At 43.3% G+C, this 27,365-nt stretch overlaps 1 protein-coding gene across 3 annotated transcripts in view; it reads left to right on the top strand.

Annotated features, from left to right (window-relative positions):
- Positions 1-27,365, top strand: part of ETV6 (ETS variant transcription factor 6) — a 140,283-nt gene that overhangs the window by 89,044 nt on the left and 23,874 nt on the right. For all 3 annotated transcript variants that reach the window (XM_080363706.1, XM_080363705.1, XM_080363707.1), the window contains 3 exons: positions 16,144-16,308; positions 20,143-20,277; positions 24,888-25,430. In XM_080363706.1, the coding sequence (XP_080219832.1) occupies positions 16,144-16,308; positions 20,143-20,277; positions 24,888-25,430 (843 nt within the window). The remainder of the gene's footprint in view (positions 1-16,143; positions 16,309-20,142; positions 20,278-24,887; positions 25,431-27,365) is intronic.

Raw genomic sequence — 27,365 nt, 5'->3', positions numbered from 1 at the left:
AACACAGGAAAGCAGCATCTAATCTTACACAGTGTTTTCCAAATAGTGAAGCATGTTGAGATTTATGAAGGGTTTTTTGATAATTAACACAAAAGGAAGACTTTATATTCAAAATCAGAAACATGAACTTCTGATATTCTGGGAAACTTTTCTCTCCCTTTTTGGTGCCTTACGTACTGCTCTTTAGCACCACAGCTAAATCATCAAATTTGCTACTAATTTCCACAGGAGATGCAGACATGCTTTTCAGAATTGAAAGCCAGTGTTTTCAATACCTTGAGCGGGCATTAACTGGTTGCTTGTTTACCAATTGGCTGAGTGGAATAAGTTCACGGTCAATATGACATGTTCATGAGGACGTTCTGTAGCTAGGGTCTGACTGTGTCCAAATTGTCTGGTGGCGGCTGGAGGGTACAATCGGATGAAAGGCTCGGCTGAAGTTTTACACTCTGGATTGGGCGCACACCCTGAGGGTGCAGCCAGTGTGTTAGTGCTGCTTTATTCAAGTTGCTCTTCCCGCAGCTGAGAAGATAACCGTGTGAGTAGCATTACTTAAGCAAGAGGGCAAAGACTGATAAACCTGTGTGATCTTTCTGCATGTTAAAGCAGAGCAGCACGCAAAAACAAGAACCCAAACATTTTGCCTTTCTCTCCTTATCTCCATAGTGAGAGAGACAGTGTCCTGGGTGGAAGAACAGGATTTCGTAGAGGCTAATAGAGTCAGCAGAAATGTGTGAGTATTGGAGATGCCAGGGTTCAGGCTCTGAGCCTTGAAGAAGGTCCTTTTTGTTGCATGGAGATGCAGAGTGGGCAAAAAAGTCAACTCAGGCCTTCAAAACGATCAGTGAACTGAACTAAAGAGAGAACTAGGAAGTTTGATGCAGAGGAGCTGTGCCCCCTCTGTCCAATTCAGGGTCAACACCGCATCTGTCTCTGTGAATAGTACAGTCTGGGGGCCTGTTTTCGTGTCTGTATCCTTGGCAAACACAAAACAGAAAAGGGACTACATCTTAAGAAATGCTGGTGCTTCGTGTGCAGCTCTGGGCTAAGTTCTCTGCTGATCTGCTCTCTGCCATGAAAATCCCTTCTCTGGACGCAAAACCAAAGAGACAGCAATATGCCCAGATCCACAGAAAGATCTCGGTGTGCACTCTCTTGGACTCTTTGGCCTTACTAATGCACGTCTCAACCCATTCTTCTAGATCCTTTCTTTGTTGTTAGGTTTTCAAAATCTTTTTTTCTTCAAAGCTAGTTCCTGTATTGGGTTTTAAATGCCCCTTACTGAGAACAAACTGTTTCCCAGTATCATTTCTCCAGGTTAGCAATTGTTATAATTGCAGCAAGGATGCCATTTAGCAATGAAGGGGAGGCAGTGAAGCGACACTTGTTCTGCATGCCAGCCCTTCTCTTACACACAGAGGCTCACTTATAGTTCTGGGAGAGAAGGGGAAAAACCAGAATAATAGCACAGTGATTTTTTTTTTTGGTTTAATGCACACTGTTAGCTTCTTGTTTTCTTTCTGATAACACCAAGGTATTTACGTGCAAACAAAAGACTCCTCTTGCAGAATCAGCCTCCTCCTCCTACCTGATTCCGTCAGCAGAGTTGCAAAAGCATAACTGTGACAGCACTAAATGAATAAGGGTGAGACTGAGCTGCCGAAAGAAATTTCCTCTTCACACGGTGTTCACACCTCAGGGATAGTGGGGCGAAGAGGAAATCTAGAAAAAGTTCAAAATGAGGCATCAACAAAACATCTTGTCAAAAAGTCATGACGATGTTTTCTTGTGAGAATGAATCTTAAGTGAAGTAGTATTTCAAGACCTAGATTAACAAATTTCATCAGAGCAGGGAAGAGACACTATTGAACAGGACAAATCTAACAGTTGCCCATTCCAGCAGCTTCAGAGGAAGGTGTAAGAAAGAAATGCTATAACTTATTAAGAAATAAACCACCTCACAAAGAAACCTGTTTCTGAATTTCAGTTGTTTGGTTATCCAAACATCTGAATAACAAGGGCGTAAATCTTTTCTGAAACTACATTCATGTCCTCAGAAACTCTGCATGGTGTCAACCACAGAGGACTATGTTTTCATGAATGTACAGTATTTGAGTCCATATGCTCTATGTTTATTATCTGCCAAAGTGGTGTGAGACATCTAGAGTCCGCAGATTTTTTTCAGGGCTTCACGGGAAATTTTTTGGCACTTTGCATTCCCTAATGTCATTTTGTGTGAAATTGCTGAAGACAACTTCTCCCCCCCTCAAACTGACAACGTGCCCATGTCTGCATTTCTGTACCATGCTGTCAGTGCTAAGCCAGTTGACCCCAGTCATGTGAAAAAATCAAAATCACGTTAATAAGCGAAGCATTTCAGTAAAGTAGTTTTCCACTTGTAGCCTGTTAAGAAGAAAGACCTGGAATGTCAACTTGTTTTTCACTGACAATGTGTATCTAGTAGCTTAGTAATTTCTGTAATGTAGCAATTATAAAAACAGGCATGAAGGCCTAAGTTAGGGCAACCTGAAAAGTTAGGTTAGAAGGTAGTTTTCAAAACAGAGTTCACTACCCTTCCCTAATGTGCGTGTTTGCTTCTTACGTTCTTCTCAAGTCTGTCTTTCTACTTGCCCCCAAAATTACTATTGCTGGCACCGTTGGCAAAAACAGCTTTCATGGGTACTTAATTTGTGACACAGTCGGCTTAACCAAAGAGAGGAATATCCAGGCAAGTCCAGGCGTATGACCAGTAAGTCCAAATGGTGGATTTTTAAAAAAGGATGTTCCATCTTATGCAAGTTGGTTGTGAATCAGTCTTCCCAGGAGAACAGAAACTTGAGGTAATTTGGAAGTTATGATATAAAAGAATGAAGCTAAACTGGTTCGGACTTGGTGAACCAAGCAAGTGTTGAAGCATTGGAAGAATAGAAGAGAAATTCCTACTTGATAGAGACACCTCTGTTGCTTTCCAGTCTTCAATGTGATTGTGATTGTCTGAGTTTTCATGAAGTAGTGGGTAAACAGATACACCTATAAATCTGGATTTCTGCAAGATAAGATACGTAATTTGACAAGTATCCTTCACAGAGTTGACTGAAATTTGCCAAAATATGGGGGAGCACTACTATGAAAATTTTAATTAGATAAGTTGATGAAAAAGTATTTCAACTACATTTTCACAATATCCACTTAGTAAAAGGCATATGGGGATTCCAGTAGTTCCAGTTGGTTCCCAGGAGGATCAGCACTGTATGCACACTATCATGCTGTTCTGTTTGCCTTTACATTCAATCCCTCCCCTCTCTTCTTTATATTGTAATGTCCTCCAGACAGGGACTCCTCTTTATTCCATGTTTTATACTGTGTGGCATAACTGTCAGCCATGTAAAGAAACCATTAGATGTTACTAAATATTTCTGACATATCATTTGATTTTCTTCCACAGTACTTAAACTAAGAAAAATAATGTTGCTACCCCTCACCCTGTCAAAAGAGAGGGCACTGCTAGTGGGAATAAGGGGTAACTTTGTCACCCCTCCCTGCTGTCACAGCTCCATGGCTGATCCCACCTCAGCTCCGGGACTCCCAGCTGCCGCACACAATGCCCCTCTCAAGAGACACAGGTCCCCATCTCCCCAGCATATCTGTGGTAGTTTGCTGGTGATACCAAACACAGGGATGGCTGTCCTTTCTGTGGGAAAGGAATGGCAGAGAGGACAGCACAAGAAAGCTACACTGATGTTGAGGCCACTAGGCCTATTTACTAGCACAATAGATTTACAGAGTATTAAGAATTGTGAATCTGTGATGGTATCAGTTACCCATTGTTACTAGGTATGCAGTCTCTATCGCAGCACCTTTACCTTTGCAAGAAACCCGAAAAGCAGGATGAGACAGAACCTCCTTGCGAATTATCTCATCCATTTGTTTTCCTTTCCATTCAAAGCTTGATCCTCTCCTGGAGATGCGTAGGTAAATTATTTGCCTCTATTGACATTGCAATATTTTTTCCAGCCCTGGAAGCAAGCCTTTTTCGGTGACATCATCAAGATTAAGCTCAAGTAATACAGCGAGCTGGTGCATTTTTCAGTGACATGAGATGTTCTTTAACAATACTAGCTGAAGCATTTCCTCCCTTCTCTGTCACCACATCCAGCTGTTATTCTTTCTGCAATTTGCCACCTCCCCGCCAGTTGTGTTAACCTAACTCTTGGTGCAATTGTGCTCTTAATCAGCTCAGAAAGCTGACCTGGCAGAAACCAATGCACATATATACTTAAATACATGTTATCTCTCTCATCAAGATCACAGCATAGCTCCTCACCAATTGCACTGGCACATCGAAGGAGTGGCCAGAAAACAATACTAAGTCAGCAGTGCCACTGGACACTACATACTGGCTGAGCTGAGGCCTGGAAGGAGATGCTTTGAAAGACAGTGTATTAATTGCAGACATTGCAGCTTTGAGGCATAGATTATTGTCTTTGTTCTGACTCTTTCATACCAGACAGAGTAAGAGAAAGGGATTCTAACATACCCAGTTCAGGAGAGGGGATATTTCCGTCAAGCACAGGACTCCAGCAAGACACCTGTGAGGCTGGAGGGGAGAAACTAGAAGTGTCTGTTTCTGAGATCTGAGGCTGTCACAGAAAGGTGGCCATAGCTCACACCAGTGTGTATCTGCACTGCAGTCAGAGGGGAGTCGGTGTCACAGCTGCCCAAGCGTTTGCTGAAGCCATGGTGCCCATAGACCTTGTGGTGAACTGGCTACCATGGTGTTGGGTGGGCTGTGTTGAACATACCACATATGCTCAAGCCCTTGTTGTGCCTGGCACCTCAGGGAGCGAGCTCGGGGGACACCCCAGGGGTGACTGCAAGTTCTGCAGCCGTGCCTCTGACTGCAGCATGCACATGGCTTTGAGACACACAGCACAGCATCCTAGCTCTGATCTGACAAGCTCCCAAATAGGAACTTGCCTGCTGTCCCAATGGATAAAGTTGAATTCTGATTCCTTGGACAATATTTTCAAATGGCCTCAAATAGAAGTAATGCCTCAACTTCCCAAGACTCGCATAGAAATTGTAAGTGAAAGCCAGTGTTTTGGGGGGCTTAATACTTGAAGTTAGTGGGTGTGCTGACTGGCTTCAGAGCAAGCAGGAGTTAAACCCTGGAGAGGAAGCAATTCTCAAGATGCAGCAAAGATAATCATGATAATTTATCATCTGATAATCAAAGTGCACACACTTAATTTGTTCTCATTATCAATGTATTTCAAGCACAAGTACCTTAATACAAGAAGCCTTTCTGTGTACAAGTTGCACTGGAAGGATAAAGGCCCCCATGCAAATGCAAAGCTGTTGCTCCTCCTGTATGGGTGATGTAGTGCAGTTCGGAGTCCATCTCAGTGGCCTCCCTGTCCCCCTCGATGTGGGAAAGGATCCCTGCCATCTAGAGCTGTTGTTTTACGCACTTGACCTTTCTCTAGGACAGCAGTGTCTTCTTGGAGAAATGACTGACAGTTTGTAAGAGCTGCAGAGATTTAGTTCATTAAGGAACCATCAAGAAATTAAGTAAATCTGGAGTTTTTAACCATGTCAGAACTCTGGTTTACAGCATCTTGGGAGCAGGAAATGTCTGCAGCATGCTAAGAGCAGGCTTTTACCTCCAAAGCCCCAGATGTGGTTCAGAACTGAGTACAGCATGCAGTCTCCAGAGCTGTATTTTTGCACCATTTCCCCCAGTTATTTAATATTTAATGTCACCTGAAGGCAGGTCTTCACATAAAGCACAGAAGAATTCGTATACTGGTAGACCGAAGCAGGCTTTTGGAGCCCTCCTGGATTAGGGGAGTCTGAAGGAGAACGCGTGCGTAAGCAAGAGACAGAGGTCCAGAAGTGAAATCAGTCATAGTAGTAGTATGACATGCTTTTACCATATTCTGGTAGTAACATTTTCTCTACGCTGATTTTCTTAATGATTATAGGCAAAGTAAGGCATAGTTCTGGCTGAGCTGCCAAAATCTGCTTTTACAGTAGCAGCACAAGTGCAGCTGCAGCTCTCAAGGCTTGGAGCCCCAGCGCTGAGGAAGCCAACAGATGACATCTTGCTGTCACGGCGTAGACTGTTCTGTAGTGGAGCTGGCCTCATGTTCCCTGGAAACAGCCTGGAAAACATGCTCTTTGTGTACACGCTCCCCTCTCCCCAGCTCTCACAATCACGGTTGAATTAGGAAACAAAGTCCCAGCCAAAATTCCTCAAGGGAAAGAGACCCAACTTCTTCAGGATGTGAGCCTCTGAGAACAAAATCTCCTTGTGAGAAGAAAGCAGTTTTTTAATACAGGAGGATTACAATGTCTTGCTACTTTGGTGGTGGTGTTTTGTTGGCATGTGAAACTGAGATTTCAAAACTTTCCACTTGATTCAGCTGTACAAAAAGGACTTCATGACCTCTCTCTTCCGAAACGGTAGAATCGCCTCTAAGTTTGCAGCCACTGGAAGATCGAGGTGACCTAGCTAACAATAGGTTAAAGTGAGAAATTGCTGAAAGGGATCATCTTAATTTTAGCAGCTGTATTAATGCCAGCCAGCGACTATTTCTGAAGTCTTTCACATCTTTCTAGAGTGTTTATCAGGTACCTAAAACCAGAACATTCAGTTCCATCACCAGCATTACTGCTGCATACTTGTAAGCATGGTAATAATTGCTTACTTGCCACTGTACAACAATTAGGCAGCAGGCAAAAGACTTAAGTAAAACCATATGTAGGTCAAGACTACCAAGATCAATTTATTTCTAACTATTTCTGTTCCTTACAAATCTTCAACAGCCCAGCCAAGGATCAAGGCCATATTGTGATAAAAGAAAAAAACAGTATGTACTGACAGTTCATTCTAATGCAGGGAGTTTTTTTGTTTGTTTCTACCTTAAAATTACTATTGCCAGGATACACCAAGTAAGTGACACAAGAAGTGGGAAGGAAAAGTAGGTGCTAAGGGTGTAAAGATGCTCTGCATTTGTCCAGTTGTAAAGGGGAACAGAATTTAGTTCCTGGATTTAATCTGTCCTGTAACAGATTCAGTGTATGGGCAGGTGTCCAATGACTTTGTGCCTCACATCTATAAAACAGATATAACAATCTAATCTGTCTGCAGCTGAAAGGCACTATGTCGTGTAAATGTGCATGTATTACTAATAGTAGTATCAGCAGTGGCCATATCCAATACAGGAAAATTGTAAAGAATGTTTGGTAGACCTGAATTATGACCTGGATTAAGATAAACTGGTTTGAAACAAGAAAGAGTCGCTGAGAAGAAAATTAGAGTTTTTATAATCTTCTTGACTTCTACTTGCAATACTGCTCTCCCTCTTCTGGCAGCGTGGTCTTTTGAGCTGGCTAACCCATGCCATTGTCAGGGCTCAGCTAGTTCTGTTTAGGACATAGTTTTTGCACATACAAGGAAAAAAGCAACAGAAGACATTTCTTCCAGCTCCTTTTGGAAGGGAGCAGTAGGAAAGCAATGTCTGCTCCATGGAAAACGGCCAAAAATTGGTTGAGGAGTCAGGAGTGGATTAGGACTATAACTGGGAGCAGAGCCAAACCAACATTTCGCTGCTTGCGCTTCACAAGCCGCTCTGGTAGGAATCCCACGGTCACCTGCACGCTCTGCTCGTGGGCACAAGGTGAGCAAAGAGGTGGGTTGTCCTGGACCCAAGCAAATTCTTTCCTGCATGCAGCAACGGCAGCAGTGGCTGAAAGGCTGTGGTCAGCTGAATGTTGTCCTGTCCATCGCTCACTGACTCACTGCTGTGCTCTGACCTTCTCTCAATGTGCTGCCCAGATGCAAAAAGCCAGCCTTCTCCCTGCCCTGGAAGGACAGCTCTTGTCAGGCTTCTAAGAACGTTTTGCAAACAACATGAAAGGAAATTGGGGCTTTTCTGTGCGATTCTTGAAAGCTCTTGGACATGGCTCATGGAATGAGTGCCTGGAAAACAGGCTGGTCTTTTCATCACCTCTGCGGTTGCTCGCTTCTTTGGCTGTTAGCTTTTCCCTTCCAGAACTTCAAGCCCTGGCCACTTAAGCATGCACACCAGCACCTTTTATCTGGACTGGTTTGCCCCGTCCTGGGTGAATTCTCTTTTCAAGCTGCAAGCTGCCTGTCAGCAGCGGGTAGACTCATCTAGCATTTTACTGTTTTCTGTGACTGATGCTGAAACAGGGGCAGCTCACAGGGAAAAGATGGCTCCATCTTAGGGTCCACTTCTTCTGTGGGCCAAATCCAGATGATGCAGGTGGAAACAGAAAGTAGGGGGTCGGCTGCAACAGGTCATTTACAAGAAGTACAGCACAACTGGCCATGTTAAATGACTGGGGCTGCACTTGAGGCTTCATTCTGACATCAGGTACAACTCTAAGGACTTCAGGAATTGGTCTGCAGTATTCAGGGACTTTTGTGGTTGTTGTTGGGGCAGGGGGTCTTAGACATAGCTGAGTAATTTCGTGAAAGAGAGTTACTTTATTTACTAACCTTTTATCAGGAAGAAGAGGGTTCAGCTATAGAGTGAGAAAGAAGATGTTCTTCGTGTTGAATTCTGTAGGCCTTTTCCTCCCCGCTTTCCCACTTACACAGACTTCAGATTTTGTGGGGTTTTTGTACCGGTGACTTCATCTGCCATCATTAATCAGCAAGCTATCTCAGCCCAGCAAGCTAATTTAGAGTCCCGCTTGTGCATTTGATCAGCAAATGCAAACCATGTGTAATGTCAGCAGGTCAGGGGAGGTGATGGAACATGGGATTTTCACCTCAGTTCCAGAAAGGGCCATAGTTGCTTCCAGGAAGTTAAGCTTGGCACTGGGTGTGGGGAATTGAAAAGATTTATTTCCCTGTATGAGAGCTCAGAGCTTGATCATTCTAATCAAGCGTTTTCCAATCAATATGTTTCTTACGGGCTTTCCAAAGGCTGCATTAGAAAACCAATTTTATTTTATGACCCTGGAGCCCCAAGGGATTTGGATGTGTCAGCTTTCCAGGGTCTCTGTACAGACTGAGGAGAGAAGCGCTGGGTCACGGGGCACCGCACTAGCAAAGTCAGCATGGCAGGAAACCAGCCCAGTGCTTCACCAGGTTTGTTTCTGTAGATGTCTGCATATCCAGAGACCCCAGAGCACAAGGCATTACCTGCGCTTGTGCTCTGCCTCTAATACCCTGTTCAACAGAACAGCAGGATATGTGAGCCTATGCCTTTTATTTCAGATTACTACTGAAAAAGCTGCTTCGTCCTCTGTGCCCAGCAGCATGGGAAACTTCCCAAAGTCTTGTCATTCTGATTACAGGCAGTTTCATACCTTTTTAAAGGACACACAAGCCTCACTGGAGTCCCTCTTCCTGCTCATCACATAACTCCTCTGTTCCCTATCTAATAGTTTTTTCCTTAACAAGACCTGTAAAGGCTCCTTTTCATCTGCTGCCATCCATTTCCCTTGTACCAGTTTGTACTGACCTCCCAAATAATTCTCTTTGAGGATTAGCCAGGATTAACCTTTTCCTCCTTTTCTACCTTTGCTTATCTCTGGGCCTCAAATCTGCAGAGCTGTAGGATGAGGCAATCCCTACAGGCCAGCAGCAAAGAACGGCCACTGCTTCTCCATTGCCTGCGTCAAGTGGCACTTGCTGGGAAAAACAAGTGGTCCAGCACATCCCCGCACACCAGACCTCTGTCCCCTACTTGTAACAGCAAGTGCATGGACCACCAGTGATACGAGGTTTATCCTGTGGTAGGGCTGTATCTTCCACACATATTCCAACCCAAGAGCAGCCCCAGAAGGCACTTGTTTAGGCTGTCTGTCTGCATAGGGATAGCTAAGCATGCCACAGTTCTGTCACTCTTTCCACTCCTCTGAGGAGTTAGAAAGGCTTCCTGAGAAAGCCTGCCTTTATTTTCCATAGCAGAGGCAGTCCTGAGGAGCTGCTGAGTGCCCTGTGGGTGGGAGCCTGCCAACACGGGTAGCTATGGGGAAGGCACTTACGGTAAGAGATCAGTGCAGCAGCTCCAGCATAAAATTCCCATCTCAGGAGGACCTCAGCACCCAGCTTGGGCTTTAATTTGAAACCGCCTTCAGTATGATCGGCACACTGCTCTTGAGCTCAATGCTGCAGCCCTTCTAGGGGAGCAGCACGTCGTGGTTTGTCCGGCCAGATTCAAGTGCTGTGTCAGAACAGGGCCCCTGGTCTGCATCAACAATCAATACCTCTGAACAGAGAACCAGAAAGCAGCAGAGACAGCACCATGGGAGTATTGAACCATAGTCATTCAAAGAAGCTGTGCAGCATTTTGCACTTCTGAAGCATTTCAGATGTTAACTGGCCAAGCCCCATGACACCTCTTTGCATTTTGGTAGGCTACCTTTCCGAATGAAGAAATAAGACAGAAGGACTTTTAAAAAGTTACTCTGTCAGAGCCTGGGAGAAGGATTTGAATCTAATTCTGTATTTTTCCTCTAGACCATGTTGCCTTTATACAGAAATGAAGAGAAAAACAAAACCTCATGCTTCTCCCCTGCTTGACATACACCATCATATGCAGAACCACGTATTATGCTTTATGGGTAACATGGAAGAGTTTTGTAAATTAATGTCAAAAGAGAGAGCTTCAATTCCTGAAGAGCTAGTTGGTAAGGAACATTCAAGTCTTCTGAACTTCTCCAGCATTGTTTTCTCGCTAAAGGGTCAAGTATGGAGCTGGCTTTCCTGATGCTGCCCGTGATGCTGCATCTGTCCCTGTGTGTTAGGAAAGCAGCTGCTGATTTGCATGCACTGGCCCCTTTGCTCTTTGCCCAACTATGCTAAGTAGTTTTGGTGTGGGAGTGAGAATGGTTCTGTCTGCCCTGCAGAAAGCAGGGCTAAGTGAGAGGTCTGTCTTTACCCCTTTCTCGCCTCGTCATCCTGCCTGCCAGGCAGCCAGATGTAAGGACGGAGCACCCAGCTGAAGTGGAACAAAAAGTCAGACGAAACTGACTGTGAATGCTGTTTCCGTCATGCATGCTGCTGTGTGGCTGCATCCTCATATCGAAACTAAAACGGAACAGCAGGTCTCAGTGGTACTGTACATCACACTTTGCATTGGATTTGTGTCTTCAGATTGTTCCAAAATGACTCAAGGTGAAAACAGCGTATGGGACATGATACTTCACATTTTAGATGTATATGTTGCATACATTGTACATAACAACTCATATTGTAAGAGGCATACCCTCTTTTCCAAAGCAAAGAAGGCGATGCTGAATGTGAAAGCTTTGCAAAATTCAAGGTTGGCTACATCTCTTCGAAAAACAAAGTTGTAAGCCCACCAGAAACCTGCAGTCAGATGCAAATATTGCTGGCTGTGTAGTTTTACATGCAGAAGGTTATACTAGATGAGCAGAGCACTCTGTTTTCCAACCTCAAAGCCTGATCATGCTTGAATTTCCTGAGGGGCTCACTGTCAAAAAAGGAGGGAACTCTTTAGAGACTGTCAGGTTAAACTCCTCTTCAACAGACCAATATGTTCTGCTGCATGTGTGTGTGCCCATGTGTGTAAGCGCCTGAACATACATAAACATCTTTACTTGAAGAAGAAGGTGTAAATTACCCTGTCGGCCCCTCTTCATTGTACTTGTTTTTCCTGTGGAGAATAGAAAGGAACAGGAGTGGATTTCTTCTGCAGTCCAGATGGTTATCAGCTTGTGCCCTGGAGCACGAGAATTGATCACTCTCGCCATTTATAAGGTAGCTAGTGTAACAGGTGTTAGAAACAGGACTTCAGGTGAGGAATAAGCAACAGAAGTAGATAATCTATTAAGACACCAGCGCACCTGCCTGCGGCATTAGAAAGGTGAGCATGAATATTGCTCCCTGTTTGGTGCATATGAAGCTGTCAGATTATAAAAGCGTCTATAAATTATTGTATTTTACTCTGCTGGAGGTGCTGTTTGGAAGCTGACAGAAGACAGACTAGAGAATACACTGGATCTTGCAGAGCCGGATTCTAATGGTTTACGTGGCTTTGTCTAACCTGCTTTCAGCTATTGAGTTCACTAAGTTTTTGTTGTTGCTTATTTTTCCACTACGTAGATAGGGAGACCAAGGTTGGAAATGCTTGCTGGATTTCAGCCAGCCGAGTACTGGCAGAGATCAGAGCAGAGCCAGGTCCGATTCCCAAGTCAAAATTCACCCTCTGAAGTCCGTGACAACACTGGCCACTGAGGGGGTTAGAGTGGGAGAGAGGCAGCGTCCTCCGTGTCTCATCACACCTACTGAAAGCAGCAAAGCCTTCCCACAGATTTCAACACTCAGTTCAACAGGCAAAAACTCTGTCCTCATTTTGTAACACAGCATTCGCTTTCCTCACTTTATTCTGCCTGGTAAATATCTTTGTTAGTTGAAGACAATGCTGCTAGCTTTCACAGAGAATAAAACTGGAGAGATAAAAAGCACCCATTTTCCTCCACTGTGGGCACGACAATAAAAGAGAAGATGGAGAGGGGGAAATAAGAAACAGCATCCAAAAAAAAAGAAAAAATGTGTAAGCGGGATTAGTTTTTCTTTCATGGAGAGTATAGGAAAGCATTTTCAGGACCTACTGATAGCTGTTTGTGTGCTGTGCTGTAAAATCCCTTCAGCTGCAAAGCCAACCCTCTCATTCCCTTGTTTTCACAAAACTAACTGCTTCTTTTTAAGAAAGGGCAAAGAAGGTGACATACAAGTTTAGTAAACGCTGTGCTGCTCATGAAAGAATAAGTTTTTGAATGTCAGTTTTTGAAGTGCTTTTAGGAACACCAGTCTGCACCCGCAGAAAAGCCTCCCGTGACTGAACTGGTTCAGCCTCACAAAGCCAATGGGCACGCAGTGGAGGCAGGCAACCACAGGGGGTTTTTTTGGCAAAACTAGCTTTCCAGGAAAACAGCAGGGCAGAGAGAGAGGGAGGTGAGAGAAAAGATGGTGCATCTAGGGAAAAGCAGTTAATTCATTTTATGGCACTTTATATCTTCGAAAGACAATGTAAGTATTTAATTATGGTATCACCCCATAGGTGATACATCCACCCACTCACTTCAGTGATAGCCAACCTGAATTAGGCTGCTTGCTGATTCTCAGTAACTAGCAGCCAGGTGATCCTAGGTCATTCTACTTTGGGGCTTTTCTCACAAGCTTCAGAGATGCTTCTGAAATGCAGCAGAGGCCTGATTTGCAGTGTGAAGCATTGGGTCTGTTTCAGAGTTGCCAGCACAGCACACATGGCTTGTCCCACTCTGGGTAGCTTATTTGTCTGGTTTGGGTCTAGCACAAGTCAATTTAAACCTCTCTTCAGACATGGTGTTTTTGTGATGGGTGAACAGAATGCAAAAATTCCCTGTCACTGGTACATGGGAAATGATGAATTGTGCTTGTACAGGGAGTGATTTATTTATTATGTTGTTATCTATAGAGGAGCATGCACATAATGTGAAGTTATCATATAGCTCTGCCATGTCGGCCTGATTTTCCCAGTGATGTTTTGTTTTGTACCTCAGCATGTGAAGTACACTTTAGAAGTCCAGTTAGATCTTCACATGACAGTGATCCTTTGAGCAGCTTATTAGGTGCATGACATGGCAAAGGAGGAGGTGAAGGAAACTACACATGAGCATTTCAAGCCCTTCTCAGATGGTCTTTTAAACTCTTTCATAAGTTGTGGCCTGGCTGCATCACGTCTGACTTCTTTCTCTTTAAGCTGCAGTCAATGTGCATGCTGCCCAGCAGTGGACTGCGATCTAGAGTGTGTTTTCTGCAGGAATAACCCAGTATTCAGCAAAAGATGAAACTCATTCTGGCATTTTAGATGACGGTTTGCATATCTCTGAGCAGATCTGTGAGTTTATCTCTTCTCTTTAGTGACCAGTGACAGAACCCGAGGGAATGTCAGGAAGATGTGCCAGAGGAGGTTTAGGTTGGACATTAGGAAAAGGTTCTTCCCCCAGAGGGTGTTGGAGCACTAGAACAGGCTCCCCAGGGAGGTGTCACGGCCCCAAGCCTGACAGTGTTCAAGAAGAGACTGGACAACAGCCTCAGACACATGGTGTGAACTGTGGGGTTGTCCTGTGCAGGGACAGGAGTTGGACTCGATGATCCTTATGGTTCTTGAGGTTCTTAGGGACATGGGTTAGTGCTACAGTTAAATTATGGTTGGGTTCCATGATCTTGAGGGCGTCTTCCAACCAAAATGATTCTGTGATTCTATGGAGCACATCCTGTCCCAAATATGAGAAACATTCCAGCTCAGGATATTCTATGATTCTATCTACACTTTATCCCAGCTCTTCAAAAAGAAAGGTCCAACAGAAAACTCTGACTCCAGTAATCAGACCCTAATTCAATAGAGGGAATCTAAGTCCTTCATAAATAAATAAATGTTACTTCTTGTTTCTGTATGGTACATAATACAGTGCTACAGGGCAGTTGAAAGCCAGTGGAAATTCTTGCTGCTGCCATGCGGACGTCCCTGCCTTAGGTCAGCTCTCACCCTTTCTCAGGCTCAATTTCAATTCCTTTTCCAACTGAGATTCAGTTCTGTATGCAGCTGTTGCTCTGGGACTTTCCAAAGCTACTGTCTGGGAATCTGGCATAGCAGCAAAATGCAATTCACTGCATGTGACCTCTTGCTAAAACAGAAAAAAAGAGTTGCCTATCTGTTAAAGAAGTAAGAACCAAAACAAAACAGAGCAGCACAACTCTCCTGGGTTTCTTTTAGTGCTTGGTAGGAGAAGGGTAATCAGATCTCAGAGAATGGTGTGCCAGGAAGGAAATTTCTTGCCATGTGTAGCATACAATCAGCCAGGTGCAATATGAGGAAGGGAGGTTTGTCTTCCTCTGAAGCGTAAGGTACTGGCTCCTGCCAGAGGCTGTGTACCAGAGATCTGATCAGATACGGCAAATTTTATGTTCCTATGTACAGTGTGAAGCTTTCATTTCTACGCAACACATTGTAGCAAGTCAAACAATGAGTCATCTCACAAGGGGGAAAAGGAAAAAAAAGCTTTTATCTCCCAGTGGACTGGAGATAATCTTTCTACCTGGGTATAAACAGCTCTTCACCGTGCTGCCTTCTCTCCAGGGGAAAGAAGCTGTTTTAAATTTGTCTGTAAAGCAGACATTGAATTGTCACACCTTCCAAGTCTCTCTGCCTGGGTCCCCTAAAGGTAGCAGGCAAAACGACTTTGACTTTCACAGTAACTTGATTGGGTTCCCGTGAGTAAACACAGTAGTCTAGTCTGCATATGCTGTACGAGCTGGCTGGGGGAAAGGGAGTGCCAGATTCCCCTTGGAGCCCCGGAAAGTCTGTGTCCAAACCAAACATACCTGCTATTTTACTATAAAATGACACAGCACCCTTATATGGGCACAGTTACACTGGTAATATTTTATTGCTGTGCAGGAAACACAAGATAAATCAGTGCTAAAGGTGCCACAGCCTCAGCAGCAATTTTCCTCTCCAGTGTGGGAATAGCATTGGCTAGCGTATTGGCATCTGCAGGACGGGTGGGCTGGACCAAATACACCTTTCTCAACCATACCCGCACTGATAGCCACTTACAGACCCACTATTACAGAGGCTGTGTGAAGCAGCCTGTCTTTACAGACCCCAGCCACGTAGAGGGAAGTATGGTCGTAGCTTTCTCGCATCTGACTACTTTTCATTATTCTTGATCAATCAATTTAAAAGGTGCATGAAGAGAGAGCACACCTCTCTTCTATGAAAGATTAAACACCAAGTGTGGATGGGATCTTTGCCTCCTGCCTGCTCTGCACCTCAGAAGGAGCAGCTGGAGGAAAATCCCATTTCACAGTGGAAACCTGGAATGAAATAATGTCCTATAAACATTTTTCAGGATGCTGAGGCAGTTCTTGTTTCTCAACATGTCGCAGATAAACCAAGATGCCTGCTAATGAAGTATTTCACAGTCCAGCGCTTAGAGTAATCCTGCATCAACATGACATTCCTCTCCTACACCTTCCCCTGAGACACTGCACATTATGGTGTGGGGAAGAAAGGGGATTCACTGGTGTTTTCCGATGTTCCCAGGCCTTGTCTCAGTTTGTAACACAATCATGACCTCTTCCTGCCACAGGTTTGCAGCCCGTTTACTGGAGCAGGGAAGATGTGGCACAGTGGCTCAGGTGGGCGGAGAAGGAGTTTTCCTTGAGGCCGATTGAGAGCAACACTTTTGAGATGAACGGCAAGGCTCTGCTGCTCCTGACCAAAGAGGACTTTCGATACAGGTCTCCTCATTCAGGTGAGAATTACTTACAGACGCTGTGATTGAAAAGAGAGAGGAAGCTTTGAAAAATCTGGAGAGAGTCAGAGGAGAAAATCTTCACATTTGTTGGGGTGGACTAGACAAGGGGAGGAGAGGGAGCACAGAGACTCTAGTATGAAGCAAGGACAGAAATTACAAAAAGGGAATGAAATTCTGATACACCTGAGTTGCAGGCAAATTTGAATGCAAATTCAAACCCAAACCCAAACATCCAGCCTGTTTCTAATTAAAACTCCCTGCAGAACTCCCAGAAAGCAAGTTTCTTTGGCAGCACTTTGTGACTTCCAGCTCTTCCCTCTAAAGACTTATCTTTTCACAGACCAAACTACAGCAGCAAGTCAATCAAGTGCTCCAGCCTCTTAAGAAGCCCATATTAGCATTCTGCCTCACAGTTGGCTTGGCTGACGTGCTGTTAAAAGTGACTGCAAAACTCCTCCCTGGGGGACCTTTGCTCTATTTAACGGCCCCTGTGGGCTTTGCTTTACTTTACCATATTCTCTCATGTGCTGGAGTCCAGCCCAAGGCACAGCACAGACAGGTGTGTGAATCAGTCTGCCTATTGCTCAAATTATGTCTTCATTTATTCATAAAGAAGATTTAGAAATGTGTATGTTGCCTGCCTGTATTTATATCCCCTGAAGTCTCTCTGCTCCAGTTTTACAGTCAGGGTAAGCCTCTACACTCCTTTGTCAGGGATGTTTAACTAAATATGAGTTATTGGTTCTAAATAAGAGTTGTGAGCTTTTCTTTTGTGGCCATACAAGGTACTCCTGTTAAAAAAAAGGCTTATAATCCAGTCACCATAGGTGATCAAAGAGTTTGGATGAGGCAGTGGCAGAATAGCTCGGAAGAGGCTTCCAGTGCAAGGCTCACTAGGTGCAGAAGTACAGCTCGTGCTGCTTGGATCCAGCTGATAAACAAGCCATGGCACTAATTCTGCATGAAGCTGCTCGGTGACTCCCTTGAACGCACCCCAACAACCATCCTTCTACAGAATCTGCCTCACAAACTGTGGCTTATGTTTAGTGTACACAAAGTTTTTTAAGCATGTGCTTCAAATCCAGGACTAATTTTGTATGGAAGGAGATGCCAAACATTAATGTCTATTGGCAGTGTAATACAGTAGTGAAAACAGATGTCTAGAAATGTCCTTTTTTAAAAAATTCTGGTACACCTCTTAGAATCATTTCATTAAAAACTTAGCCCTGCTTAAGGCAAAAAGGAGGATTGGAAGTAGGGATGTGATCAAGGATTGCAAGGAACACCTTTGTGTATCTTGTCTGCAACTCCCCTTGTCATCCCAGTGCCTTGCTGTGTACAGGTTATGCCTCTGCTCTTCCCCTTGTGTGCTGTGAGGGCACTTGAAATGAGTAAGATTAAAACGTTTGTAGGCTGGAGACAGAGCGTTCCCAGAAAAGAGCCTCTAGCTTGCAAATCCTCACTTCATGCAGAAGGTTAAGCTCTTGCTTACCTAAATCTGGAATGAAATAACGAAACTAAAGGCCCCCTCCTTCTCTTTTTCTCTCCTCCTTCTCTCCAGGTATTCCCCACTGGTAATAAACCTTTTAGAGGATAACTGAGTCAGTCCCTAAAAATGTAGATGACTGTAGGTAAAGGGACATTACCTCAACATTTCCCAGAAATTGACTCTGTGTGAAATTTAAGAACTCTGAAATAACATTTGCCATAGAGGCATTAAGTTTTTCAAGGGTGTAGCTTCAGAAAATCTGTATCCTTTACCCTCATGGTTAAACCAGGAGAACCATATCCACTCCCTGCAGTGATCCTGGCAATAAAGTGAGCTCACCACCCCACACCTGTTCTTCTATTTAGGGCTGGCCAGGGAAGGGAGTCAGCAAGGGAGGGAGAGAGTGAAAAACACTTTTTACCTTCTTAACTAGCATTACTGCATCAGGGTGATGCAGAAGCGTAACTGTTCTGTTAGGTGAAAAAAAAGACAGCCAGCTTTATGGATGTTTCCACTAGTCTGTCAGGCCAAATCAAAAGAGGTACAAATTTGCTTACCTCATTGCTTGGAGTCTTACAGCACTAGTTATGATTATGCCACTATTGCATTCAAAGATGCAAATTATGTGGTAAAATCACTTTTTAGCCTTTCATGTACTAAACATGGAAAAAGTAATGGGATTCTGGAGGCTTTGTTTTTAATTAGATTTTCAGGTATTGCATTCACCTTTTAAAAATGCCCTAAAGTCACTTGCGAGACAATAAAAGCAGCCAAGATGCTAAAAATAAAGGAAGCTGAACTATGGAAAGCAGGATGTTTCACACTAAGGCACTAAACCTGCCAACAGATAGAGCAGTGGCAGTTTATAGAGACAAGGGACAAATGATGCACAGCTTACGATCTCATAGAAACAACTACTAAAAAACCCCACACATTTCAGAGAACTCTCTCAGAAAATCCAAGATTTCCTACGTGAAACTTCACTAAGTTCCTTTTTGGCTAATATGTTATCACTGCAGCTTGTTCATCTGTAATATGAACAGTGACAAGAACAGAGCAACGCAGAGTTAAAAGTTGAGAGACTTTCTAGCCTGTGTTGTACATTTTCACTTTGAAACGTACAACCAGTTACCTCAGAAAAAATGTATAAGTACCTTCGTGTTTCACGTATGTGTTTTTGGAGGAAGGGCATCAGTGCAAAATGTAATACATAAAAAGACACAAAATAAGCAATTAGTCCATTGGTCTAGATATTGCAGTGATATAAGGAGAGATATAACAATTCTGGTGCCCAGGAGGGAAGAGAGGAACAGCCTGCCTGCACCCCAAAAAGAAACAAGCGTCTGGATCAGTTCATGCAGGAACATGTGAACTTGTTTCACTGCAATTGGCTGCAGACATTTCTGTGGAAGAGTGACACATTAGCAACTGACAGACTGTATTCACCCATACAGAACACCAAGTGCGCTGCATTTTGGTCCTTAGTCTGCATGATATCTGTGGTCTAATGTGGAGCAGTGAGCTCCATACAGATCCTAGTAGTTAGAAATAACTGGCTTTGGGATTCCATTTGCGCTTTTCAGGAGTCCAACCCCTGACACCAAGAGTGAGTTAAAGAAGTTCTTAAGGGATCTATAGCACTTGAGTGTCTTCAGGAGTTGTCACCACAGGAAGGGTGTTCAGGGTAGTTAAATCTCTCAATTATTTTCAAATCTTTTAGCTGCATCCCAAAGTAACATCTCAGAGTTCTTCCTCCTGTGGATTTTCTAGAATGGAATATCTGAGTAGCACACTGCCTCTGGCCTTGAGGCACCGGTGTTCCGTGGAGAGAGTTTTAACACCTCTTCGGTCTCATCCCCCCATAAAGCCTAAAATGTTCAGTAATTAAAGAAGAGCACCATCTTTGTTCCCAGCAACTCACTGCATAAATCACGGGCTCTACATTCAAGAATACTGTGTCCTAAGTTGTATCTATCTAAAAAAACAAGACTGTGATGAGAGAAGTTGGAAGACTGAACTAACTACTTCTTGTGAAGGTTTGGAGCTCTTGGATGGCCAGTCATGTAGCCTGAAAAAAATCTGTATTGAGGTAATAAAAGCCATGTCTTGTCATTCACCCATTTTTCCACAGTCACACACAGAGGCGTGATCTGCAGCTGTTCTTTTTTTTTTCCTTTTGGGGAAGAACCTTGCAGAACAGTGAAATGTAGGATTTTACTGCAAGCATTTTGAAGTCTGAAAATAGCACCTAGGAGCCATGAATTCATGCATCAGATGGCTAAATGAGGCTTCCCAGCAGTATGTAGGTTTTCATTTCCTTTTTCCTGCTGTTTCTCTTTCAGGTGATGTTTTGTATGAACTCCTTCAGCATATCCTGAAGCAAAGGAAAGCTCGAATGCTCTTCACACCTTTCTTCCACCCTGGGAACTCTATCCATGCTCAGCCAGAGGTCATATTACACCAGAATCATGATGAAGGTAACTCTGTCTCATTCTTATGGAAACTGCCATTATAGAGGCGAGTAGAGCAAGACTGTGAGGAATTATGTAATTTTCTTGCATCAAAGTTACTTCAGTAAAGTTACTCTGCTCCCTTTGTCTCCGTTAGCTTTAGAACAATCAACTGGTCTAGGGAGTCAGCTGTCCACTCTCCATTTGTCTTGTATTATGTTGTCCTGTTTCCAAAGCCTGCTTAAAAGCTATGCCAGATGTGGATTAAAAAAATACCAGAAAGTTTTATTGACCGCATCGATTCATTTTTCCTCACTCCCAATTATGTAGACAAAGGTGCTTCATGGACTTTTAGTATCTTGGAGATGCAACTAGATGGGATTGTTTGCAGAGCAAGGGAGAAGGCAGCCTCAGCCATGCCAGAGTTCCTGGCACTGTGCCCATCTTGTTGCTCAGCTTTTGAACTGATAGATCAATTCATGTTGAGAGAAGTTTTCTTCTGCAGGTTTTCTCTCATTTTTCCTGTCACAATTACTTCTTAGGTTGTTAGTTAGCTTTCTAGTAGTGTCCACACTTACCATGCCTGGCAGAGGTGGTAAAGAAAGGATAGATATGTTTGTGGAATTGCAGATTTGAGCTGCTTCTGCTCATTATTAGTACAGACTGAAGTGTATGTGTGCTTCCTTCAATGAAAAATAGAGGTTTTATTTTCTTTCAAAATATACACACAGAATTCACTTTTTCTATTATTTTTTTTTTTTTTTTAATCTAGGAAAGTAAGTAAAGAGGAGAAGGGAACAGAGGTGAGTTAGGATATTGCCCTAGTTTCTGCTAACTGGAGCAAAGATGCACAGATTATTTCCAGATTCAATGTGGGACTGCAGGAGAAGATTCAGGGGTACTGTCAGAGCTGTATAAGTAGCCCATGGTCAGCCTGAGCAAGCCAGAATCAAATGACACCTGCAAAACTCTGAGACTAAGCCAAGCACAGGACAGCAGCATGTGCGATAAGGACACTCCAAAGTGTTTCTTCACAGCTGTGTAAATATTTCAGATTAGAAGGGGGTGCTACAGGTCAAGACGAGGTTGAATTGACAGAGTTATGCAAGAAACAGTTACCTAGTGTATTAAGATAGGCACTTTAGAGACACCATTATAAAAATCTTCATTTTTTCATGAAGCTTGACATTCACCCACAATTGTTCCCTTTCTAAATTTCAAACATAAACACTAGCTGCCCTCTCAGACACCCTGACATCAAAGGTATGGAGCAACTTTCACTGGAGAGAGGATTTCACAGGGATGTTGAGTTGGCCTTTCATGTGCGCCGCTTAACATGTAAGTCCTTTGCAAACTAGTCCAACTTTGATTTCTTACTCACAATACTCTGTATGGTGATAGTACCGCTGTGTTTGCTTAGAGAACTCTGTGCTATTACTTAAACTCTTATTTGTAATGACTAAAATGAATTCTTGTTTTGCTGTGAGAAAGATTTCAAAACAAGCCAAAGAAACTACACCTTGCTTACCACAAGACACTGAGCAATCAGAAAATCTCTATGCCAAGAATTTATAGGCAGGTGAATTTATTTATTTATGTCTTTTGACATTCTTTCTTCTTCCTGTTTCACAGAGTCACTTAGGAGAAACTAACACAATTAAATTTAACACTTTCTTTTCCCTCAGCACAATACAACCTGGTAAAAAAAGGAGAATGAATGTGAGAAGCAGAACTTAGCCCTGTCTGACTCACAAACTGTAAAAGAAGGGCCAAGTGTTACTTGGGCACAATTTTGAATGGTTAAGCTTCATCAGTGCTGGATCTTTTTTGGAATTCTTTCTTACTCCAGTGATCTTTTTCTGTTTTCTTCTATTGGCTCTTTTGTTCATTATATACTTATGATCCTGCTTCTAAATGCTTTCATTTTAAGTTAGTTAATCCAGAATCAGATGAGACCAACATTTACACCTAGTGGCTTTTTACTAGCTTAAGCAAAGTGGCTTTGACTGAAATCAGTTGACAGCAATTCAGGATGTCTCCAAGTGTGTTGGCGTTGGCTTGGGATCTGCCCTCTGAGCATTGGTCTCTGTCTCTGTAGAGGGATGAGCAATGGAGAGTGAATTACCTACATCTCCAGTGGTCCTTCTGACTCAGCACTGAATCATTTGATGAGATGCCATACAGGAAGCTTACACTGTCATTCCCTGCACTTCATTAGTGGGCAAGCAAAAAGTGCCAGCCTTTTGGACTGTCACACCAGTAATTGCTCACTCCCTACCCAGCCCTATATGGATCAGATAGGTCAGCAGTGTTCCTGGGAGCTGAATTCCTTTTCACAGCATTTTCTTCAAGAAAAGAGTGTTGGTCACTCAGAATGAAGAGCCAGACTGATGAGTGAATCTGTTCCTCCAGGAAATTATATACCATATGTGCTCAACTTACAGTCATCAGATGTGCCAAGGAATGAATGTGATGAGAATTTTATTCTCTTCAGGGTCATTCGTGGCAGTGGAACTACTTGGAGCTGAGTTGGAATTGTTTTATGCTGAACAGCAACTTTAGTCATGAGAAGATTCTTTAGTGAAGTATTTAAAGAGAAAGATCTTGGAGGAAATTAAACACTAGTGTGTATCCATTTCTAGTTTTTCCTCGTGCTGCTTTTTGAAGAGTTCCTTGCTTCCTACCTTCTCTCCATCCTGTCCTGGTTCAGACCACCATGGTTTGGGAGCAGACAGATAGGTCTGCTTCTGTTTGGACCTTGTCAATGCCAACTAATGTTTGCAGGGAGCTTGGTAGAAAGCACAGCAGGGCATTCCTTTCTGCTTTCGAGATAGCTGCTGCCCACAGCCAAGACACTTTAAGTAGGTAGGACAAACGATACAATATTGTGGTCTTTATTTACAAGCCAAGAATGAGCACAGTGCATTTGAATGTACAGTGATGTGGGTGGATGGTCTGTAGAAGATAGGACGCTGAGTAAAATTGAGGGGTTGGTTTTCTTTATATTGTAGCAAAGAAAGGAGACTTTAAGAAATTACAGCCACAGAGGTAGGTACAGTTGTAAATTAATTCTTCTTTGATCTTCACATCATTTGGGTTATCCCACATTAGCTGGCCACATTGTATTTAAGGCTGTTTGGGTTTAAACAAGAACAATATATAGCTCTGGAGTTTCATGTCCTCCAGCTGTTTCATTGTGACTCCCTTAAATAGCTCTATGAATGCATTTTTCTTGTCTGGGGCTTCAAGTGTGTGAAATAAATGTTCTGGAGCCACGTAGTTTCTGCCAAAAATTTCAGGTTTTCCTTTAGACTTTGGCATCCTTGTATAGATGAACAGCCCATTGAGAAGGCAAAAGGGCTGGTGCTATGTCACTGCATGGCACTACATTTTCTCAGGACTAGAGCTTTGCCTGTGCCCGCCTTTCCCTGGTTAAGTGCTGATCCCTCTCCTGAGGGATCATGGGTTCCAGGGCAGCAAGAAGCACTGGGTCTTCACCTCGACAGGGTCTTAAAGAGTATTGCTGCCTTGACAAGAGAGCAAGGGGATCATTGAAGAGGATCAGAGCAAATGGAGTGAACAAATAGGCAGCTACTTGTTTCAGTTGTTGACGTGTACCCAGAAGTTTCCTTCTTTTATCATCCAGGGCTTTCAACAAACAGCACTGAAATTTGATCTTTGTTTTTCAGATAAAAACCTGTTAGTCACTGTGCTCTGGTGGTATTTTCCTCTTTGTCAGTAATTTCCGAAGTCAAAATTGATGGCTTTAGCTAAGTCAAAAGTTTGCTCCGTTTATGTCAAGCATTTCATTTTGTGAGAGGATTGTTAGTACTTAAAGACATTGGCCTAGAACTATGCTTTATCTCCCCACTGCTGTTAAGGATCACGACTGGGGGAGTATGCTTATGCAAAAGTGATGTTACAAGTTCTCCTGCTGAAGAAATGTAAGTGCTTATATGGGAAAGCCATCAGTAGACAGCACAGACTAAATAAAACAAGATGAAAATATCCTTATGAAGATGTTACATGCTCTTAAAATCAAGGCAAGGATAAAATTTAGCTAGTGTTTCTCAAAGAGCTTTCTACCAGTGCGTTTTTTTAGATAACCCAGTCTGTATTTCGGAATATTTCAGAGATATTGTCTACCTCGACCCAAGCCTCTACCATCTAAAACTTAGTATCCAGTATTTTCCTGGAGACATTTTCACTTTTTATCTCTGCCCTCAACCTTACAGTGCTCATTGTGGTACAATAACAGGAACCACATGTAGAGATACGAATGGCAGGAGATAATTTCAAAGCATTTGCACAGAAACACAGTACAGCTGGATCAGATCTTACTTTCTTCACGTGTGTTCCAGTCAGCTCCTCAAAATGGGGTTTCTCTTAACATGCTTCCCCAGGAACCACCATTACATGGTGGTGGAGGGAGGTAGTTTTCACAGTACTGATTTCATTCTGTGTAATAGTAACTATCTGCATTTCTGTGTTGCTTTCTCTGCTCAACTGTAGGTCACACAAATAGAGACATTTCCAAGCTGGCAGCAGTACCCAGTAAGCCCAGCCAGCAGTTTGAGAGTTAGATCCTACACCTTGATCACAATATATACCATCTGTATTTCTTTTTTTCTCCACAGATAGCTTTGTCCAGAGACCTTCAAGACCATCCACAGAAACAGTCCACCACAACCCCCCAACCATTGAACTGTTGCATCGTTCTAGATCACCCATCACCAACAATCACCGTCCATCACCAGATCCCGATCAGCGGCCACTGAAGTCCCCTATGGACAACACTATCCGTCGCCTCTCCCCAGCCGACAGGGTGCCGGGGACAAGGCATCAGCTAGAGAACAACCACCAGGAGCCCTATCCTCTCTCAGTGTCCCCGATAGAAAACAACCACTGCCCGCCTCCTTCTGAGGTGCTCCAGAAACCCTCCAGCCCTCGCCAGGAGAACACCAGGGTCATCCAGCTGATGCCTAGCCCTATCATGCATCCTTTGATACTGAACCCCAGGCACTCCGATTTCAAACCACCAAGGTTGTCTGAGGACGGGCTGCACAGGGAGGTAAAGCCAATCAACCTGTCCCACCGAGAAGAATTAGCTTATATGAACCACATCATGGTGTCTGTATCCCCTCCTGAGGACCATGCAATGCCAATTGGAAGAATAGCAGGTAAGTGATATTCTCTAAGCTACACCAAAGTTGATGCTTTTCATTCATAACTAACCGTGCTGTGTATAAAGAGCTTCTTGTTTTGCTACCCTGTGACCTCAGGAGTTTACTGGCATTCTGCAAGTTTCACCACATCTGTGGTTTAGACAGTTAAATATGATTAAATCAGTTTCTTTGCAGGTAAGCAAAAGTGCAGAGTGACTTGCTTGCAGCCACAGAATGCGTAATTGGTATTGAAACATTTGTGTCCTGACACTCACTGCTCTCTACCCACTAGCAATCCATTTGTTTCCCAAGATACCTATCTCCAAAGCATTGTCCTGCAAAGAGGTAATTTCCAGGAGTTCCATTCACATTAGTGTCCAGTCCTATGGAAAGGTAAAAATCCTTTGTCAGTAGCCTTTGAGATAATGCAATGTCAAGCTTGCTATTATGGAAATGGCAGGACTTAGGAAACACCACCTCAGAGTCCTACTTTGTAGGCTTTCCCATGCTCCTCACACCAGGATTGTCCCTTTTTACGGAAACAAGGTTGCCTTTGTCCCACGCAAACCACAGGCATCGTCTCACTTTTCTTATCGTGAATAACTGACATCACAACAGCTGAATCAGGAAACTGAGGTTAACAGAAAATGTTTTTTTGTACTTGAAATGGAACTGTAAATAGATAGGGAAAGGGGAAAGGGGAATCCAGCCACTTCAGAAATATGCTGAATGCCTTAGTAACCAGTTTCTTTGGAGAGATGTACATACACACCACACCCAAAAACATTCCATGCATTTATGTCAGCAGCGAGCTAATGTGATGCCCAGCTCCAGTGGGGTATTACACATGTCCACCGAGGTACATTTTAAAACACCTTGTTCTTCTTTTCCTTACCTGCCTTAAATTTGTTACATATGTGATGCTGCCTCAGCTTTAATGAGGAAGATTTTCTGTTTCCTTAAGACTTACCACTTTAAAGTCAAAAGGCACATATCTCACCATCCATTCCAACACCAAGCACAACAAGGTCCATGAACCTTTCATGTAATAGAGAGATGGGTTACAGAAATTAATCTTTTGACATTTTTGCCTGGCTGACATTTGTCTCTCTCCTTTTGATTCTTACTACCCACACTATTCTCAGCAAGTTAAGAAATATACTTAATGTTGTAGCAGAGAAGATACTCTACTGGTTGCATCACTGGATATTTCCTTTCCATAAAGTACTATTGAAAGATCAGGAGGGTTGTTGCTTTTTATTTTTCGGAAGGAAACATTGCCTAAGAATGAAGCCTAGACTGAAAAGAATATAAGAAAAATTATGGGGAGCAGGTAAGGGTGTGATTTTTTAATTTAGACACAGGAGTTTTCTTACATAATTGGGAATCTTTGGTTTCTGCACATTGTGCACTGGGTCCAGTGACACCAGCCTTGTAACTAGTATGTCATGTCCTTTCCCACATATGCCCAAGCCCGTGGATATTTGGGCCTAAGACTGGTGCTTGGAAAATATGTGTAGCAGTTCGAAGTGTTATACACAGGCTATATTTGCATGCTTAGCTGCTTTCATTTGCAGTTTCACGGCTTTGCTTAGACCCACCAGCATGGGTGTCATGTCTTAAAGTGCTGCTGAGGTATTTCATGCCAAAAAGATCTTAGGTGTACTCGAGCATTCAGTTCAGATGAGGGCAGTGCTTTATGGCCAGGGTTTGGGGGATTACATAGCTAGTGGCTGCGAGCATCTTAGATTTCTGCTGATAAATTTGCCAGTGTGCTTCCGTCAGTACTCCATGTCCTTTTGTCATAAACAAGCCTCACTTGCTCTATGGGCATAAGCTAGTGCTCTTCTGGTTGGGTTGTAATGGTTCGTGAACAGTAGCTGGACCCTATAAAGGGCTGACAGCCAATTTAAAGGTGACAAAACCCAGATTGCTACTAAAAATATTGAC

This window comes from Nesoenas mayeri (genome assembly GCF_963082525.1).
Source record: "Nesoenas mayeri genome assembly, chromosome: 1".
Lineage (NCBI taxonomy): Eukaryota > Metazoa > Chordata > Aves > Columbiformes > Columbidae > Nesoenas > Nesoenas mayeri.
This window is presented reverse-complemented; position numbering and strand designations above follow the sequence as displayed.